Genomic DNA, 20,195 nt, shown 5'->3' on the forward strand with positions numbered 1-20,195 from the left:
AGCAGATAGACAGCTAAATAGACCCCTTCATTTTGGTGGTTTTGGGTTCATTTTTTTGTTTGTTTGTTTTACTGAATAGATAAATAATTTCTAAGGAGCCTGCATATCCTCTACATTCTGGTTTTATTTCACAGCAAAGTTTTTTTATTCTTGAAGTCTTTCTCCTGTCTAGTTAATTGAGGCTACTGTTTGCTGCAGTCTTCATTTATACAGAACAATTGTCTGTCATTTAATCTAAAATAGATCTGTTTGTGGCAGGATGAATTCTTACAACAGTTTCAACTTGCTCATCAACCTTGGATATTGCCAAGTGACACAGAAAGTGAAGGAGTGGAAGCTGACCAAGACAAATGTAAGTATATATGTAAGGACCAGATAATACATCAAAAACCGTCAACTTAACTTCTATTTTCCATATATTCAAATACTGTGGAGATGTCATGCCTGGTCACAGGAGCTTTTCTCACAAGTACCAATTACTTATTTGTCTGAGGGCTAGACCTTACAGGATTGATTTGCAGAAGCTTTCCTGCAGTCACTGAGCAATGACAAAATGATCACAGACCAGACTTTACTTAATCTAAGTGAAACAATTTGTCCTGATGTGTTAAAGTAGCTATTCCAGAGAAGTAACCTGAACTTGAAATAGGCAGTCTGTTTAATAAATCTGTATTCACCAGCAAAAAAAAAAAACAAACCCTAAAAAACTTCAGATCTGAAAAGTAGAGCCTCCCTTCTTAGGCCTGTCACTCTATTGTCTCTGTTTTGCTTGCATTCTTTTTAATTCATCTGTATTAATAAAAAAGTTCTTAATCATACAAGTAATCCTTAGTATCCTACACTCTTTGAAGTATTTTTGTAATCATGGAAGTGAAGGTCAGCAGGATCAGAGCCTAAATGACAGAACAAGTAACTACAAGTAACAGGCTATAAATTGCAATTCTTTCAAACGGTAGCAAGTTCCCCCTGCCTACAACGTACCTGTAAATGATCTTACTGTTTCACATTTTCTTTAATTCACAGTAATTTTGTGATCTGCAAGGGTGAATATGCAAACTGTTTCCTAACAGATTTTAGGTGATACACTTGAAAAGAACAGATTATTTAATCAGCATGTTTAGAATATTCAATACTGGTTTAAACATGAAAAGTTAACATATGAAAAACACATTTTCTTTGCAGAAGGGAACAATTCTATAAGGGATTAAGGATTCATAATAAACATTCCAGATAAACAGAATGTATTTTTCCATTATGCTAGTTAAAAGAATTGTTTTCTACTCATACATCAGTTTCACAAATTCATACATAGCCCAGAGTTTGACTGAAATTTAAATTTATGCAGTGAGGTTCTGAAGAGCATGTGCCAGGTCTTTTTGAGCACTAGTAAAATGTTAAAATGAGATTGTGTGCATCCAGCTGATTTTAGTCCAAAGCCAGTAATATGACTTCCACCAGAGCCTTTCAGTTATCTTTGGACTGAAGCTCCCCTTAGGAGGCTCAAGAGATACCCTGGCACCTGCCTTTTATGTGCATGCAATTTTTCCTCTGTATTTTCTGTAATGAATTTACAGTCCTACAAACATTGGTTGGATTGGCTGTGCACACACAGGCTGATGCCAATTATGTGACCAGGGAGACTGATGCTCCGGGACATATCAGGTACACAGCATGGTTTCTTATAGCTGCTGTACTTGAACTGTGTGGGTGTGAGGACTTGTGAGCACCTAAAATCCTGTACTATAGTATTCCAAGAATCCTGGTAAGTCACTGTCACTGCCCAAAAAACAAAGTGTTAAGTTAAAAAAGTATGTTGTTAAGGTCAATGTCCAAATCCGTCTTGAACAGTGACAGACTTGAGGTAGTGACCATCTCCCTCAGATGCCTGTTCCAGTCTTTCATCCTCTCAGTAAAGGAATGCTCCCTAATGTCTAGTCTGAATCTCCCCTGGCACAGCTTTGAGCCATTGCCATATGTTCTGTCACTGAATACCAGGGAGAAGATATCAGTGCCTCTCTCTCCACATGCCCTCCTCTGGAAGCTGTGGACAGCAAGGTTGCTCCTCAGCTTCATTTTCTGCAAACTAGACAAGCCCGAAGTCCTTAGCTGCCCCTCACAGGTCATTCCTTCCAGCCCTCTCGCCAGCTTTGTTGCCCTTATCTGGACACATTCAAGGACCTTCACATCTTTCTTAAATTATGGTGCCCAGAAGTGCACACAGTGCTCCAGGTGAGGCTGCACCAATGCTGAATACAGTGGGATAATCACCTTCTTGAGGAGCTGGTGGTGCTGCGTTTGATGTACCCCAGCATGGGGTTTGCCCTGTTGGCTTCCAGGACACGCTGCTGACTCTTGCTGTGCCTGCTGCCAGCCAGCACCCCCAGATCCCTTTCTGCAGAGAGGCTCTCCAGCCACTCCTCTCCCAGTTTATACTTGTGCCTGATATTAGTCCATCCCAGCTGCAGAATCTGGTATTTTAACTTGTTAAACTTCATGCCATTAATCACTGTCCAGCATTCCGGTCTGCGTAGATCCCTCTGCAAGGCCTCTTGTCCCTCCAGAGAGTCAGCAGCACCTCCCAGTTTGGGATCATCAGCAAATGTGCTGATGGTGGATTCAACTCCTGCCTGCAGGTTATTGGTAAATGTGTTGAACAGAACTGGCCCTAGAACTGACCCCTGGGGAACACCACTGGTGACCAGTTGCCAGCCACATGTAGCCCCATTCACTGGAACCCTTTGAGCTCTGCCCTTCAGCCAGTTCTTCACCCAGCACAGCCTGCAGCCACTCATCCCCCACAGCTGGACAAGTTGTCCTGAAGGATGCTATGAGGGACAGTATCAAAAGCCTTGCTAAAATCCTGAAAAAACACATCCATCACCTTTTCTTCATCCACTGGGTGGGTGCCCTTACCATAGAAGGCTATCAAAGTAGTTAAACAGGACTTTCCTTTTGTGAACCCATGTTGACTGCAGTGTAGTTAGCTGGTGCACCCTCTATAATAGATCACTGTTTCTACTCATATAACTAAAGTGATGGAACAAAAAATGTTTTATTCAAGTAGTACTTCCTGTAATTGAAATCTAAGAGTGAAAAATTTTATTAAAAATGACTAATGGTGGTAACGTTCCTGTCTCAGTTTTTATGCTAGTGACATTGTCAAGAAAGTGCACAACTGCCACTGCTGACAAAGAGAAGCTGCCAATTCCTGGTTGTAAAGTGGAGTCAGCAAGGGGCTTTGGCACACTTGCTAATGCCAGTGATTGTAGGTAGAGCAGCTGGCAAGGTTACACATCATTTTTCACGCCAAAGTAATAAATCCGTGTGGATATTTTGTGTGTGATTTAGTGTTGAGAAGGCCCAGGAGTTCATAATTTGTGAGTTTGAGCAGAAGAGCTGCAAAATTAATCTTTACAATAGCAACACCTGTTCTTTAACTCAGCTTTTAATAAATTACATGTGGATAATGTTTACCACATTCTTTGACTACTTTGAGATAATAGCAGCCAGGTGTAAAGCTAGTTTTTGGTAGTGGGAAAACAATGCAAAAAGAGAAACTGTGTGAGTCACCTTGAATTCTTTAAAATTAATACCTTCTGGTTAGAGTTTTACAAGAAAAAGAATGAAAAAGTAAGGGGGGAGCAGTTTCAAATGTATTCAGATGTAAGAGTTTAGAGAGGCTATTTTCAAAGGAAGTGATAACAGAACTGGCTCACTTCGGAATCTCAACATCTCTTGACAAACATCATTTGCAAAACAGCGCGTATCTTGTCTTATGGAAATGAGATCTTGGTTCTCAGTTCTTGTAAATCAGACTTTACATTTTAAATTCTCCAGGCTCTCTGACAGCATTTAAAAAATTTATCCTTAGCAGCAAGTTTCAATGATAACTGGAAGTCAATAATTTTTAAACCTGCCTACTAATTATAACAACATTTTAAATCAAATAGTTACTCATATAAAAGGGTATAAATTATTCTCGCTTAAATGATTTGTTATGTTAAAGAAGGAAAGAAAAATATTTTTAAGAAGCTTTGTTGATTTTTTTAGCATACCCTTTCCTTTTCTTCTTTGTGCACTTAATCGAATTTGTGGCCATAGCTCAGAGAAAGAGATAGTATATAATTATTTGCTCTTGTAATGTACATTTTATTATTAAAAATAGGAATTAACACAGGCATTTTAAGAGCTATTATACTTTAGTAACTAAATCTCTTCTGCTTGCTAAGTGTATTCTCCTTTGAAACTCTCTACACAATGAGAGATTAAAGTTGTCAAGGGAGTATGATACAAAATCAAGGACCTGTGGTGTTCTTTTAGAGTCACTAAAAATGTCTCTAGACAGAGCCTCATGAGTGTTCTTCCTCAGCTGTCATTCTGGAGACAGTTCCCCATTATTTTCTACAGTAGATTGCTTCTGTGCTGATTCTCTGCAAAGAGCTTTCAGAGAATGCACAGAGATCATTCTTGGAAAAAGGAGGGCTGTGGGGAAAATATTTACCACTTGCATAATCCTTTACTTTGATGAAAGTTCTTTGAGCTGGCAAGAATAGATTTTCTTCTTTATGGGGTACTGACACAGAAACAGAAGAACTGCACCTACTACCACCAGAACATTTTTTAGCCAGCTTTTGTGAGAAGAAAGTCCTTTCAGGGGACTCACAGGAGTCTGCTTGAATTTTCACTTGAGAACAAGTTCTACAAATACTACAGGTTGGAAATTTCTTAAGTATCTCTAGCTTCCAAGAACCTTGAAAAGACAAAGACAGGCTTTTGGTGTAATTTAATCTACCATCTGTAGTCTTGGCAAGGATTTGCTGCCCAAAAGCCTAAGTCTGCTTTCTTGGGTGCCAGACTCAAGAAGTAACCCACACAGCAGATTTCCCCAGGTCACACAGCCTTGGACGTAAAGGATCCCTACCTCCAGTCGGTCCACCTAGCAGATGTACATGATAGGTGAATAAAGCAGGCTCTTGAAAGCTTGCTACTTGGTTTATCCAAATTAAATACACCCACAGAACATTAAGGGTTGGAAGGCACCTTAAGGATCATCTGTGTAAAAATATTCCTTTGTGCTAATCTGCTTAAGGCATGCCAGTTCCTGTAGTCAGTGGCACACGAAGTTGTGTGTCTACTATCACTTCATTTCAACTTGCCAAAAGGAGCACTAGATGCTCATTTCTAGCTCAGTTGATCTGGGGCAAGTGTTGAACTCTCACCCCATGACCTGTGGCAAGAAATGTAAATGTTTTGCCACTCTTCATCTGCAAAAGTCTTTGCTAAGGTTGACAGTGAAAGGTCTGCTGATAAATCAATGATGGTTGGGAAGAAGTGGGATTTCTACTCCATTCATTCTTGCACTGGTCTTGAAACTCTGCGGTCAAAGACACTCTGCTGATGACTTCAAGAGGTGTTGGAGATAACCTTCATTTTCCCATTTGCACACATCTGCCTAGGAAGAAACCCAAAAGAATGAAAGATGGGGGCTTTTTTGTAGACTTGAGAAATTCAGACTGTGTTCTAGTAAAATTCCAAATACAGTATTTGTCCGTGGGTAAATTTCCTTACACTGAGCAAATTCACATCCCAAAACAGTGAGTTTTTCCTAAATATGAAAATAAGTGTTCCTAAGATTTGGAAAATTGCTTGGTCAGAGTTAACAATAAGGAGGAGTCTACTGCAGGAATATGTTTTTGCTGTGAAAGTTTGCTTTTGCTAGAGCCAGGTGCTCTGCTCAGCCAGTATGAGTAAGAATGACAGAATTGGATTTAGAGCAGCAAGTGTTCATTGCAAACTTTATGACATTTACACAAACACATTCCATTTCTGTCATTAAAATTCAGCTGTTTGTATTTGTGTTCTGCTCTGATGGAGCATAGCTGTGTTGGAAACATCTCTTTCAGTGGGTATGAGTTGAGGGCAAGGCTAGATGTGGTTTCTCTAGAGAGTAAGGTGCTTATGAGGCATCAGTCAAACATTAAGTCAATTATATGTCTGGTTAGTAAGGACATAATTGTTGTAGTTGGTGTTATTTTCTCAGTGGATAATAAATTCACTATAAATACACCTTTTTTTTTTTTTTTTTTTTTTTAACTCACAAGTGAATCTGTCCCAAAAGGGAACTTCTGGGAGACTTTTATCCCAATTCATGAATCTTCTGGAGAAACTTATTGGTGTCTTTCTTTCATTTAATATTTCAAGAGTGGTAATACAAACTGCAGTAAAAAAGTCATATCTTCCCATTCCATGTAACCTCTGCAGAGGGTGTCATAAAGCTTTTGTCTGCTTGAGGTATGAGTTATTTTGTAAATTTCTCCAGTATGCACTTATGTATATTAAAGAAAATCGGTTGTCTCTCATTCTGCCTGCCATTGGCTTGGCTATGTATTTAGCTTGAGACAGTTCTTGTCCACTTCAGAAATGGGATACCAGAAAGCACTGTGCTCCTGTAAACAGAATTTCTCCAGGCCTATTGGATGGTCTTGGCTGGATGTCTCGTGACACTCATAGCTGAAGCTGCACCACTTCATGTAACTGCTTTTTGAGTCTCAAAGTAGATAAAAACAATTTTCTAGCATGGACACTTGCCCACTTGGATTTAATTATTTATAGATGATGAAACAAAAGTAGGGATTTAAATTTTTTCTACCAGAAGTCAGATGTCTGTTGGGCAGTGAGTGGTGAGTTCAAATGCAGTTAGGGAAAGTTGGAGTTAGACTCAAGTTTCCTATTTTTTGAATGGATGTGCTTAAATCCAAAGCTGCTCTTATCTTTTTATATTATTAAGGCTTTAATTCACATTACTTTATTTATACTGACTAATATTTGGTTTCATTTTGGAAAAGTTCACATTGGACTAAATATTTAGTATGAAAAGGGAATTTTCCATTGCAGTGAGTAAAAAAAAAAATTCTTAAAATCTGTTTTAGTGCAGAAAGCTGTTTTCAGTACAGCTTCCAAACCTACAGATATCTTTTTCTACAGCTTGCCTTATTATGCTAAACTTGGATTTCCAAAGACATTTAATAGAATAAAAAATGACACTGTAATTTTAAAAATGGCATAGAGAATTATCAGGACACACATTAGGTAAATTAAAAGCTGGCTCAACTAGGAATCAAAAAATACAGTTTCTAATGGGAAGATGTAGATGAATGGGGCTCATTAGGGTCTGATAGGTTTGGATAATGGGTGGGAAGGACAAGTTGAAGTTATTAAATGATATGAATCCCCTGGTATAATGGCCACATTCCAGTAAAGTGCACTTTATTATAACCAGATGAAGTATATTTGAAGCAAATGAAATATATCTGGCACCAGAGAAGCATATCTGTCTCTGCTGAAGAATAATGAGGCTTTGTCCTGGAAATCAGTGACCTAATGGATTTAGGATGGTCATAGAAGATCATCTCAGTGTGAGCTCTCAGCATAAGGCTGTCACAAAGAAGGGTGGACCATTTCTTGAATGCCTTAAGTAGCAAAGTAATTATTCCACATCATATCGATAAAAAAAAACCTGTGGGTTAGGTGTTTTGCCATTAAAATAGATTGGGATTACTTGAGGGATTTCAGAGGAAGATTAAAAATGACCCAGGGTTTGGGAATTCCTGTTAGGAATTTACCTCACTCACATAAAGGGATTCAACCAGGAACTTCAGAGATAACCTGATATATGTAGGTAGACGTTTAAGTAAAAAAGATTTGGCTCATCCAACTGGACAAGGGAAATTAAATGCTCTGTTCTAGCAACCAGGAGCTTCAGGTGTTATAAGCAAAAATTATGGGAGGAAACTAACTCAAAGCCATTAACATGTGGTCAACTTCTTAACTTCTTCTTAACTTCTACAGTTAAGAAGACCAGTCCCTGTGTTTTCTGTGGGTAACAGTCATGAGAGGAATCTGCAAATGAAACAGGTTTACTCATATTTGCTCTTCTTTATCCCACCGTAAGACAAGTTTGTTACTTAAAGATCAAACTTCAAACTGTGACAGAGCTTGAGTATCTGCTAAATGGAGCACCTCCAAGGAAAGCAGTTGAACATTAGGTATAAATAACAAAAAGCCCCCAACCATATAAAGGTAATAAAGGATAAGAACTGTTGCTAAGGTTTCCTAGGCTTTATGTCTTGTTTTTTGTTTGTTTTGTTGGTTGGTTGGTTTTTGTTGTTGTTGTTGTTGCAGAGGTTTTCATGGTATGTACCTTGCTCTGTTGATTATCAATACAGAATCACATAAAAAGTCCAGGCTTATCACCTGACAAAGTGAAATTTATTCCTATTGTATTTAATTAATTAGCTGGAGATAATGGGGAGAGTTTATTCCTACCAGGTTTCTTTTATCTCCCAGAAAGGGCTTGCATATTTATATGTTCAAAAGGAGTGAATAAATGTGAAGCTGCTGTGCCTGATTTCCTTCAGTGTTTAAAAATGGCAAGGTGGAGGCTCCTCAGGTAACATAGAGACCTTTATGCATTCACCTGTGCAATTAAATGTGGTTGTGGTGTTTATTTCCAGCTTATAACTTTGGTTCTCTAAATGGATCTGTGTGATAGGTCCAGTTACAGAATTACATCTTATACAAACACTGGAGGGTGCAGGTTGTGTTGCAGTCAGCAACATTTGCAAAACAGTCCACTGCAATATGCATATGTAAATATTTGTAAAAGCTGGATTTCCATTTGCTTTGGGGAAAGTTTTCAGCCTGAACACAACCAGAAATTAAAACATTGCTATCTCAGCTTATCTGATTCATCACAGTTGCATATTATGTTCAATGTTTTTTGAAACACAGGCTATTTTTTGCAATCTATTACCACTATGGAAAAAGAAGCAGCAGAAAAAAACCACCAAAACACTGAATAATTGGAAAAAATAGTGTAACTAAAGACACTGTTATTTGCTTCTGAATATTTTAAGATGAAAAAGAATTGAGATTCACCAACATACTGATCCATGTTGCTTATTTAACTGCGAATTCAGCATAATTGAAAACTTACAAAATGCAAACACGGTGAAGGATTAATTTTTCCTTTTCTCCTATTTTTGAGTACATTACATTTTAGCCCTAATTTCTGTGTTTTTCTGTTTGATTTCACAGGTTTGTGAAATCAGTGGGATTATTGAAGAACAATTTATTTTAAAAATTATGGTGATCAAAACTACACCTGAAAATTTGCTTTAGTTTATACATAAAAATTTTAAATAAAGTTATTTTTCTAGTATCAGCAGCACCTGAGTGGAACTGCTCTGATGTGTGGATGTTGTAATGCACTGAATCAGAGTATTTACTGTGGTACAGTGGCCTTAGGAAAGAAGGGTAACTGTCACCTTTTAGTATAAATTTACTATAATATTTTGTTTAGTTTATACCCCTGTTGTTTTGGATTGACATTTGATAAACTAAATTCTGGCTGACCAAAACAAACTTTGCCTAAAGACTGTATGTATTTTAACTTGTCTAAGCTTTTCTACTCCTTATATTTTTGTAATCTTTGCCCTTTTTTAGATTAATAAACATTGAAGTATTTGCTGCATCTGCCCATGTGTATGTCCCATTCAGGTCTCACAGAGAGCTAGCTGTTCACTCATAGTCACCTGCAGAGAGAGGTCAGATGGGGGAATGAGGGAAAGAGTGTGTGTGGGTAGCAGAAACAGGTGCTGCTTGTGCTGCATAGCTTTGTATTGAATTTATCTTCTTTGATCCTTAAAACAAATAAAGACTCTGTTAAAAAGGGAAGCATAATAAAGAGTGGTGCATGCATGTAAAAATAAAGCACCTAAAGGAATTTCACATATTATGATAAAGTGTTAGTTACCCATATGGATTACTGAAACAAACTTGCTGTTTAAAATATGCTATCTGGTATGTGCTGTGTGCTTGGAACTTTAGAAGATGTTTTAGCACAGACATCAAATGAAGGGATGTGGCAGTTGCATTTACTGATTTCATTTACCTGTTAATTCTGTCAAGTGTGTTCTCAGTTTCCTTTGTCCTCAATTATGTATGCTCGGGTCCTGTATCTTAGACAGAATTATATAATGAAATTGCTTGCAACTGTTAGAAAATACAGTATTACAAAGCATCTATTTGTTTAAGAAATAAAAACAAGTTGTCTGTCATAAGTGTTTCATAGTGTGAACTTTCTTCTGCTGTCTCACAAATGCACAGTGCTAAATACACAGAAATTGTATGGTCTGTGTTAGTCATGAGCGAGCTAAATGGAAGTTAACATTGTGATGAGCAAGTACTTGCTATCTGTGTCATCATAGTGTACAGTTCCTATCTGTAAAATGTTTAGCATACTGAAACCCACAGGGACAGTGCCTTTAAGTTCATTTCAGGAAGGTACTTTGTTAATTTGTTGTCAGGAAAGGAAATCTGTTATGCTGTGTGCATTTCCAATATATTTGAAGACTCGTTTGCATATTATCATCGATATACTGTATTTAGTCAGTCGTGCTCAGAAAAGCATTCTTGTGAAACTAATATCTCTTTTTGATGAGTTTTATTCTTCCTTAGTGGCCCTCATTTCATATTTTACCTTGATATTACTGAAAAATATAAAGTAGGATTGCCTTTTCTTCTTTCAGTTGCTTCACTAAACATCTTCTAAGTTGCATTCTTTCTGCTTCATGTCATTACTGGTTGAAATTATGAATATATTTAATCCTTGGGAAAAATCTCATTGAAATCAGGAGAACCAAGATTGCTCACAACAACTTGAGAAAGAAATTGCAATTTGGCAGCATCTTCATTCTAGAAGTTCTTGCATATATGAGAACTTCAAGTCAGTTTTGGCCCAGTAGGGCAGAGATATTTGGTCAGGGACGGGTCTGGTTTTAAATTTTGGTTACATGTGAAGAAATACAAGACAGGCTTTATTCAGAAAGGCAGAATATCAATCCTGTCTCTGGTATTCGCAGGGAAAAAAGGTTTTTCAGTTACAGATATGGTGAGTACATCACAACTTGCTAGAGTGATAAAGAATTTAGCAAGTACTAATTGTACACAAGTATCTCAAAGTGTGGTAGGATGTCTTGGGTGGTCTCTGTTGTAAAAGCTGTGAAGCCTTGAGCTCCTGAGATATGACTGTTCTTGGGACTGGCCAGAACAATGGTATTTTTCTGGGACACTTTCTAAGCTGAAGAGTAGAGGATAAAACCACATAAAATATGACTTTATTTTCACACTAAAACATAACAAAATCCCATGTGATTTTTTTTTTGTTTTAGTTCTCATAATTTTGACATGATCTCTTGATTTTTTAACACTCATGGTTGGCACTACTCCCTCTAAAAGCATATGGCAAACAATTTTGGCTGATATTAGTGCTCAGCCCAGCAACCAGTGTTGGCACTGCAGAGGAGAAGCAGCCACCTGGTGCCCTGACTGCAAACAAGCTGGCAGTGAAGCGTAGCAAGTTAGGAGAACTCCAAGGAGGAACTGAGATGCGCTTAATAAGCAACAAGCAGCTGGGCTTAGGGGGGGCCCGGGTGCATAAACAGCAGCTGGGCAGAGCATGCAGAAGGCATGTGGGACAAACTTATTTTCACCTCTGGGCTGCAGGAAGCCTTACTCATTTTCTGTTTGACCTTTTTGGCTTCAGGAAGCAGTTTCTCAATTGCTTATGGAAAAAACTGTGCCTACATGGTGCCTAATTGAATTCAGTGTCAGCTGTGGATGCTCTTGATGTTGCTCTAGTTAGTTTGGGAAGAATGTCAAGGTAGAGGGGGATTTTTTTGTTTGTTTTTGACTCTGCACAAGGCACTTCAAAGTCATCCAAAAAGCTATTGTAAAGCTGCATAGAAATGTGCTACTGTCTAGTTGCATGGAACAGAACAGATTTAGCACTTTTCAGAAAGATACTTTATGGGTCATTTCTGGTGCTATTCAGTTACTGCATTTTGATGGAAAAAGACTCATGAGAAACAGATAAATTTTTCCTAGCCATATGTTTGCATCTTGGTTTTTTTAAGCCTTTATGAATGCAGTGATGTAGGGATGCAGGATTCTAAATAGTACTTGTTAATGAAAAAAACCAAACGTCTCAGTATATAAAAATGCATGTAGCTTGTCCAAAAAGCAGTGTTTTTTCTTACAAAGGCCAATTTATAATAAAATAGGGTTTATTGCCATACGAGTTACTGCTGCTTCTTTCTAAGACATTCATACCCTTAATACTTTATCTGGCTAATCTTAAAAACAATGTATCCGTATTCATTTCAATAACATGATAATACTAATAGGTTTCCTTCTGTATCGCTCACATCAAGTAACTTCATCATTAGTCAGATTTTTGAAAGTGCCTTCTTGCTACCCCAGTGTCTAGCTCTAGGATTTGTAGGTGTGACTGAGGGAGAAATGGGAAAGAACTCTTACTTGCATAAAGCTATTATAATTAAACTATATATTTTGAAATATCCACTGGAAGATTTCTCTGAGCAAATCCTTATCTTGAAAACTTCAGCAGTAGTTTAAAACCCCACAACAATCAGTTAATTTTGTATTAACAAAACCTTCTGGCCCTGTGGGATTATGTTTCCTAAAAATATGACCTTATTCACAGTTAAGGTGTCTTTCCGCTGAGTCAATACTTACAAAAGAGGGAGGAAATACATTTCATTCTTCCTAGAGTATTGCTTCAGGTATGTCTACATTTCACTTGCAGAGGTAGCTAGATAAGTGCAGGGGAAGTCCTATAATCCAACAACTAAATTCAGAGAAATACACTAACTCGGTGAAAGCCAACTCACATGCATGAATGTGATGCTCTCAATTGCTCTGGCTATACATGGACATGCTTCACATTTAATCCAATGAACTATTAGTGTAAAATACAGAAAAGTTCCCCTGGATTAGATTACAGCAGCCTGGACTGCTCTGCAGTTAAGCATGCTAACCATAAAGTTACTATGCTGTTACAAACTTTAGATTACTAGCTCCAGGCAGCTTCGTGAGAAAAAAAGATGTACAAAAATACATGTTCAGAGAATTTTGCGCCCATTCAGTCTTTGCCCTGGTTTCTACTTTGTTTGGATGAGACAACAGAGAGTTAAGCAATGCAATTAGTTTTGTAGATATTTTTGTCCTTTACAGTTTTAGCTGAGAGTGCAAAAATTTGGGATAAATCCAAAAAACCACTGGTTTGACAGCATTAGCTTACTTACTGCTATATTGTTGAAGTATTAGTCAAATGAGTTTTAATTACTTTTAATTATCAAGTTGCTGGTTAAAAGAAGGTATATTTTTAAGTCAGATTTCTGACACAACTGTTCCTTGTGACTTTGGTTGCTGTTTTGTTTCATGGCAATGCTATATAAAACTAAAGCATAATCAAACAGGATCTAGTTTGGTGACACTTTTTTTTTTCCCTTTGGATAGTACAGTCAGCTACTATTTTTTATGGCTTGCCTGCCCTAGATATGCAGCAAATCTAATATGTACTGTCTGTAGAAGATTCTTCTACATCAGCTTTAAACCTATCAGGGTGCATCATCTAGTGAAAACACTGCTCTGGACCATAAGTTCAGATCAACCAGCAAAGCAGTCTGGTGGTGTTTTCACTTACACAAACACAGTACAAAGGTAGAAATTTCACTTTATCAAGAACTGGAATTTAATCTATGAAGATCTAAATCTCCATGTAGATCTTTGTTGTTGGAAGATGGCAGTGGTTTAGTGACTAATATTATGCCAGCTGATATTCCAGAAATTCTGCTGTAAACTCTCAGATAGTCTTCATATAATAAAGATGCATGACTCTCCAACTCATCTTTATTGTATGAAGAGTATCTGTGTTTGAACCTCACATTGTTTTTGTTTAATTATTATTAGCCAGTCCTGGAGAATGCTTCTGGTTCTAAAATGTTTAGGTAGAATCACTGAACCAATGTCTTCTCTAGATTCCTGGGCCTTCTTTTGAGAGCTTAATGATGCAATACTGTTCTGAACTGTGAGAGAGACAGAAGAAACCTTTTTGCCCACTAAAGCTAGTTACAGCACAGCTCTGAAGAGACCCCACAGGAGAGTGAACATAAATCGTTCCTCTTGTGACTTACTTAAATGCTAAATTACTGATGCTCACCAGGGACCTCCCCTTCCAGAAATGTACATGTGTTTGCCTAGAGAAGGAGTGTAATAGGAAATGGGGCTGGGAAACATCTCCAGATATCCGTTAGCTGCTAACCCTGATGCAGCGTAACTGCAGTTAAACCATTTCTGACAGATGTTTGTCTAATGTGTTCTGAGAATGTCTGGAGATGGAGAGCCCCTCTCCTTCTCTAGAAAATCATGTACCCAAGTGCTTGTATCTTGCATGACAGCTCTTTCCCAGAACAAGATCTTTTCTCCTTGAAGACATTCTTTATGTCTTAATTGTCTGCATCTTGTTTCAGCTCAGATAACAATGAATTGAGATGCCACCCAAAGCAACAAAATTAATTATTGGTCCTGCAAACCCTTTTGAATTTTTGCAGTGACGCAAATGTGCCCAGGATTTCATTCCAAGTTACAGACAGTGGTGAAGAAGCATTGTTACAGCCCCACAGATTTGTCAGCAGCACACAGCAAGAACTTGTGCTCTATGGGGTGAACATGCTGCTGCTCTGAGAAGCCCTGCTTTTGCACTAAAAGTGACATGGAATGAAACAGCAAAGAGTCCTTTGAGCATCCATTCTTCAGTCGTTGTAGCTGCCTCCAAAAGTGCAGGAGGAATTCATGAGTACATTTCAAAAACTTGCCAAAATGCTCCCTGGGGCCTGATAAGTACCATCATTCAAAATCTCTCCTAAGTGTCCCTAGAAATCATTCTCTTCCAATTGATGTGTGTAATCCAACACCTACACACTCGCAACTCCAGGTTTAATAAAGTCTGGGGCCCTTCCACTGAGATTCCAAAGCAACTTATACTTCCTATCCTCCAAGGTGAAACTATATTTCTGTGTCCAGAATACATTATCTGTTATTGACTTTTCATCTGGACACAGATCTTGCAGAATTTAAAATATTTTCCTATGAGGATGTGTTGAAAACATCTGATGGGCTTGCCTGGGGTATTGTGATGCATAGGCCTTCTGGGAGACTAGTATGAACCTCATCTGTAATTCTGTGTCTGCTCTGTGCAAAGACAGGAAGGTATTTCAAAGACAGAGCCAAAGTTCCTGATTTAACAATAGCCAAAACTCCAGGGAGAGATGTACACTCACTATCTCTCTTTAAAGCAATTAATTCAAAGTATGAATTAATGTTATCTTCTATCACTTTTTCTGCACGCAAAATATTTGTAGAGAGTAATACTTTGTTCAAATGGTGGAACACCGATTTTTCAGCATTTGGGCATGTCAGGAGAAGGTTGACTTATTTGGGAAAATAAATGTTGTACCCTGTATATTTTAAAAGGGTAAGAGAGTGAATCCAAGAGTGTGGGAATGTTTAGTCCAGTATTGAGATTAAGTATGAGTAATCGGAATACTTTATTTATCTAGCTTGAGGTAAAAAACGTACAGTATCTCCTTCTCTGCTCCATTCCACTGGAACAACATTCAAGTACATAAGATAAACTTCAACAACCCTTCATAATATTTTTTATATTACTTCTGTCTTCACTGGTGATTCAGAAACCTGAGAACATTGGCAAGTGTCAGGCATAGGGGTCCTAATCTCTTCAGAGTGATGCAATGAGACATTACCAATTCTGAGAAATAACATCTACAGAGAATGTTGACATGGTTTTTTGCTTGACTTTGACCTGTGATGGTCATGTGGTATCATGCTTTTGTCTCAGCTGCTCACCTGACCCATGATACTTTTCAGTTCTATGCCTAATGTAGTTATGAAGTGCTAAACACTGATGTGTAGTAACAGAGACACTGAGATAAAGTTTTATCCTGTACTTACTAATACAGAGGAAAAACTGCTATTAGCCTTTGTGTATAAGGTTATAACACCTGTGACATGGTGCATCCATTAGAATGGTCTTCTGTTATTCGCAGCATTAATAAATTCTGTGTTCAGGAACCTACACTCATTTCTGAATGGTGAAAAGCATCATATCCAAATTGCCCTGTTGTCTTTTTAACCTGGTGTATTCTATTCTTTGCTGGGCAAAGTTGCCCTAGCAGAGAGCAGTCTCCCAGCAGCTGCATCTTCTTGGCACCCTGAAGGATCCTTTGCATCCTTGATGGTGTTTCCAGCAGGTTCTGTACTATACAGGGAAGATCCAGCACTCATACTCCTCATGTTTTATGATCTTGGAAGTCATCCAATTTTATTACTGGACATTTTTAAAACATCATCTGAAGGTTTTAATCATTCTTTCTAAAATATTTGAGTATAGGCGAACTTTGACATAGATTAATTACAGGGCTACAATTTTTCCATTAGGAATATCTTTTCTCCTTCCCATTGCCTCCATATTAAATATTTTTTTAAGTTCTTAATTGAGGTGGCTACTCTAATCCAAATATAGCATTTTTGAGTGATTTTGAGAAGCAATGATAGCTTTTCCTCCTATTAATTGTAATTTACCACTACCATGGGGTTTTGGGGAGAGGGGGTGATAACTGAGAGAGACTTGAATAAAAAACTGCATCTTTTAGCATGTTGGACTGTGTAGCATCTTTGAATTTTAAATTCTTTGTTATGTTGTATTGCTTGTAAAAGCTGCATTTTTCTATGTGAAACATGGTCGTAAGATCTGCCAGTAAAAAGTCTCACTTCTCTATTTAGTGTGCCAGTAATTGGGCTACATTTTGATTTCATACCCTATGATGTCACAGGGATACTGTAGTGTTCTGGTTTATGGTCTTCATGCTTCTTCACTATTGAAGAAGTTTGGTCATAGTTCAATTTAGAAAACTAACTAGCCTCATTGCAAACTAGCATTTATGGTTCTCACAGGCTCATATGAATTTCTAGAGACTGTTCTCCATTCTTCAATAAAAATTGGTAGTTTTGGCTTACATTTAGCTTGCGTTCATTTGTATTTTCTCAGTAGAAAAAGACATGCCACCAGACAAGAGGAATTTTCTGGATTTTGTTTGTATGATTTCTTTGCCTTTTTTAATTAGTTGGGCGAACAGAAGGGCATTTAGCTACCCGGAATATGTAGCTGAGTGTCAGGTAACATTTTGACCATCTTAGCGTCTTCAGGTAGAGGCAAAGAGGCGTTTGCCAAGTGTACTGAAATGCAGTGAAATGTGCCCTGAGCTCCACAAGGTTCCACTTTCTCCCAGTGCTTCAAGCTCTTTGAATTCCTCTCCTTTAAAGCTGCTCTAAGAGCATTTATGCTGCGCTTTTTTTGTCCTCTTCATGGTCTGTCCTCAGTACGTGGCTTTCCACATGAAGCTCTTCCTTTTGCTTATAGGCTGGACTGCTCTGTTGCCATTGTAGCTCTCCTTGGTGGAGTGTTGGAATGGCCTCAGATGTGTCTTCACAGGTGGAGAAAATTTTATGTGTTGGGAAGTGAAGGGAGTTTGCACACAGGTGTTTCTGTGCTGGTGTTTGTGCTGTGTGCGTATGTGGACATTTCTGTACATCTCTGCTGTTGCCTGTTTGAACAAGGGAACTGGGTGGGCATCTCTGCTCCAAGCTGCTCTTTCTCAAGTGCTTGCAAGATCAGTTTGGGAAACAGAGATCCTTGTTGACAACCTTTGGTGCACCCCAAATCCTCTGTCCTCTCATAGTTCCCGTGCCCTGCTGACAGCACCTTGACACTTCTGCACTCATCTGACACTGATGTTCTAGGAAGGTGTCCAGCTGCTGTCCTGAGATTAACGGTCCTATCTCAGGTTTGAGAATAAGATCAGCTCCACAAGTGCAGGGTGCAGTTCTTATCCTTAAAATGATACAATTTAGTGTTCCCTGTTCTTCTGCCAAGCAACTTTCTGGCTCTGGACAGGGCTTTAAGAGAACATTTAAAAATGCTTTCTGCAAACCCTCTATTTGATGCTGATGTACTGAAACACTCCAGAAAGTGCTTCTCTCAGTCCCAGAACTTGACTTACAGACAATATTTACTGCAATCCAGTTTTGACCTACAGAGCTTTCAAATCTGCCCTTTGCTTTGTACATTCTGTACAGAGAGATACCAATTTCCTCTTTCATGAGGGAAGGAACAGTTATTCATATGGTGATAGATCCCATAACTTTACAGAATGAGAGAATCATTTTATTGATGGCAATGGAAAGCAATATTTATGTCACAGAGAGGAGGAACACTCTCCAATATATTATACAGGATTCTAAATTTATTATACACATTCAATTTTTGCATTCAAAAAAATTCCTTTTTGATAAGATTTAAGGTTCCTATGGTGAAATATTTGGAAATTGAGACTTTTTTATTGCTTATATTGCCTCATGTAATAAATTGCTCATGTAATAAAATATACCTGTTCTTTACATACCATTATGAAGTTTTTTCCTCTACAGAATAATTTCGAGTGACTATTCTACTGGCATATTTCAAAGGAATGAGATTTAGGGCAAACTTATAGGAGACAGGTAGAATAAGCAGGTAGATACAAAGTTTAATCTACCAGTATACAATTAAGTATATTTTTTGTGTGAGGGTCAGGAAATTATTTTTTTGAGCTTTAGCCCAGTGCAAACTCAAAACAAACAGGGTTTGACCCTTTTGGAAAGTGATTGTGTATTTCCAGTGATGACAGGCAGCACCACTCTTTGATTTATAGCAGAACAACTTTCACTTAATATTGACCATATGGCAATTTTCACCATCTACATTGTGCAGGAGCATTTTGTCAGTAGCACAAAAAGCAATGAACCTTATTCCCAGGAAATTCGACTAAGACAGAGGATGCTGCATTGCAGCATATTGATTGATAGCACAAACCAGTCATAATTAGATATCTCTTAATCCTTTGTAAACATGTTGCGGGCTGTTGAACCTTATTGCATTATTTTGACACTATTGAATTATCAAGTGTGCCAGCTTGTTTTCAAATTGTAGATTTGAAGCAGATTATGACAAAAAAGTGTCTTGGAACTAGTTTATTTAATATAACCCACAGTCCTATTTTATACATAGTCTGTGATAATACCCAGTTTAAATGCAAGAAATGGGGAGGGAGGGATATCATTGGGAGTACTTGACTCAGTAGCTTGCATCTTCATAGAATCATAGAATTATTTGGGTTGGAAGGGACCTTAAAGATCATCTAGTTTCAATCCCCCTGCCATGGGCAGGGACACCTTTTTCTAGAGACCAGGTTGCTCAGAGCCCCATCCAACCTAGACTTGAATATTTCCAGGGTCTGGGCAGCCACAGCTTCTGTGGGCAACCTGTTCCAGTGCCTCAACACCCTCACAGTAAAGAATTTCTTCCTATTTCTAGTCTAAACCTAAAGTCTTTCAGTTTGAATCCGTTTCCCCTTCTCCTGTCACTACACACTCTTGTAAATAGTCCTCTCCATTTTTCCTGTCGGTTCCCTTCATTTACTGGAAGGATGAAAACGTCACAGATCTTTCACAATGAAATTTTTCCTCCCATCAATTTATTTTTACAGTTCGAATTGTTGCTTTGCATATTGGAACAAAACTGGAAGCAGGAACACTTAACCTATATTTGGAGAGGAAAACATTTTTTGTTATTACTTATGGAAATGTCCATTATTGGAACTCTCTGATGGCACTGACTTGGCTGACATGCAGGACTGTAGGAAGGTGTTGGTACACGTGACGTGAACTCAGCTCGGTACCTCACTGTAGCCACATTATTTATACGCTGGTTGTGTGGCTAGTTGGAAAGGGAACTTCTTTGGTCCATCTAGTGACAGTGCCACCAGACATGCCAAATGTCATTATGTAGGGCATGCTACTTAAGATATTTGTTCCCATTTGACAACTTTTTTTTTGCCAAAGGTGTTTGTAGAGCTCTGCCCTTCAGTTAACTGATACTGGATGATTTATTACCATACCTAATACCTGAATACCTAAAGCTTTGTGAGCTAGACATGACAATTTTGCTGAGGCTGGATAACATCTGGCTCTGTAGCTGGACTGCCTAATGGCCAGTACATGCCTCCTCAGGCCATCAGAGCCTGTTCTGTTCATACTGGGTCTACACCAGTTACTGCTGAGAAGCTTCCCCTTCCCTTGTGCCAGGGCTTATGTGTTGCTGGCTGTGTCATGACTCAAAAATGAACCACTTACTTTTGTCAATCACCTTCAGCCAG

At 38.2% G+C, this 20,195-nt stretch overlaps 1 protein-coding gene across 5 annotated transcripts in view; it reads left to right on the forward strand.

Moving 5' to 3' along the window:
* Nucleotides 1-16,958, forward strand: part of CUNH8orf34 (chromosome unknown C8orf34 homolog) — a 161,377-nt gene extending 144,419 nt beyond the window's left edge. For 4 of the 5 annotated variants that reach the window (XM_042036250.1, XM_042036252.1, XM_042036248.1 and 1 more), the window contains one exon: nucleotides 259-16,958. In XM_042036250.1, coding sequence (XP_041892184.1) covers nucleotides 259-402 — 144 coding nt within the window. In that variant the 3' untranslated portion in view covers nucleotides 403-16,958. The remainder of the gene's footprint in view (nucleotides 1-258) is intronic. The other variant, XM_042036249.1, reaches the window with a different exon arrangement.
* Nucleotides 16,959-20,195: the final 3,237 nt, after the last annotated feature.

The sequence above is a fragment of the Corvus kubaryi genome, unplaced genomic scaffold (assembly GCF_017639235.1).
Source record: "Corvus kubaryi isolate FWS band 111438036 unplaced genomic scaffold, C.kubaryi_AGA036_p1.0 37385, whole genome shotgun sequence".
Taxonomy (NCBI): domain Eukaryota; kingdom Metazoa; phylum Chordata; class Aves; order Passeriformes; family Corvidae; genus Corvus; species Corvus kubaryi.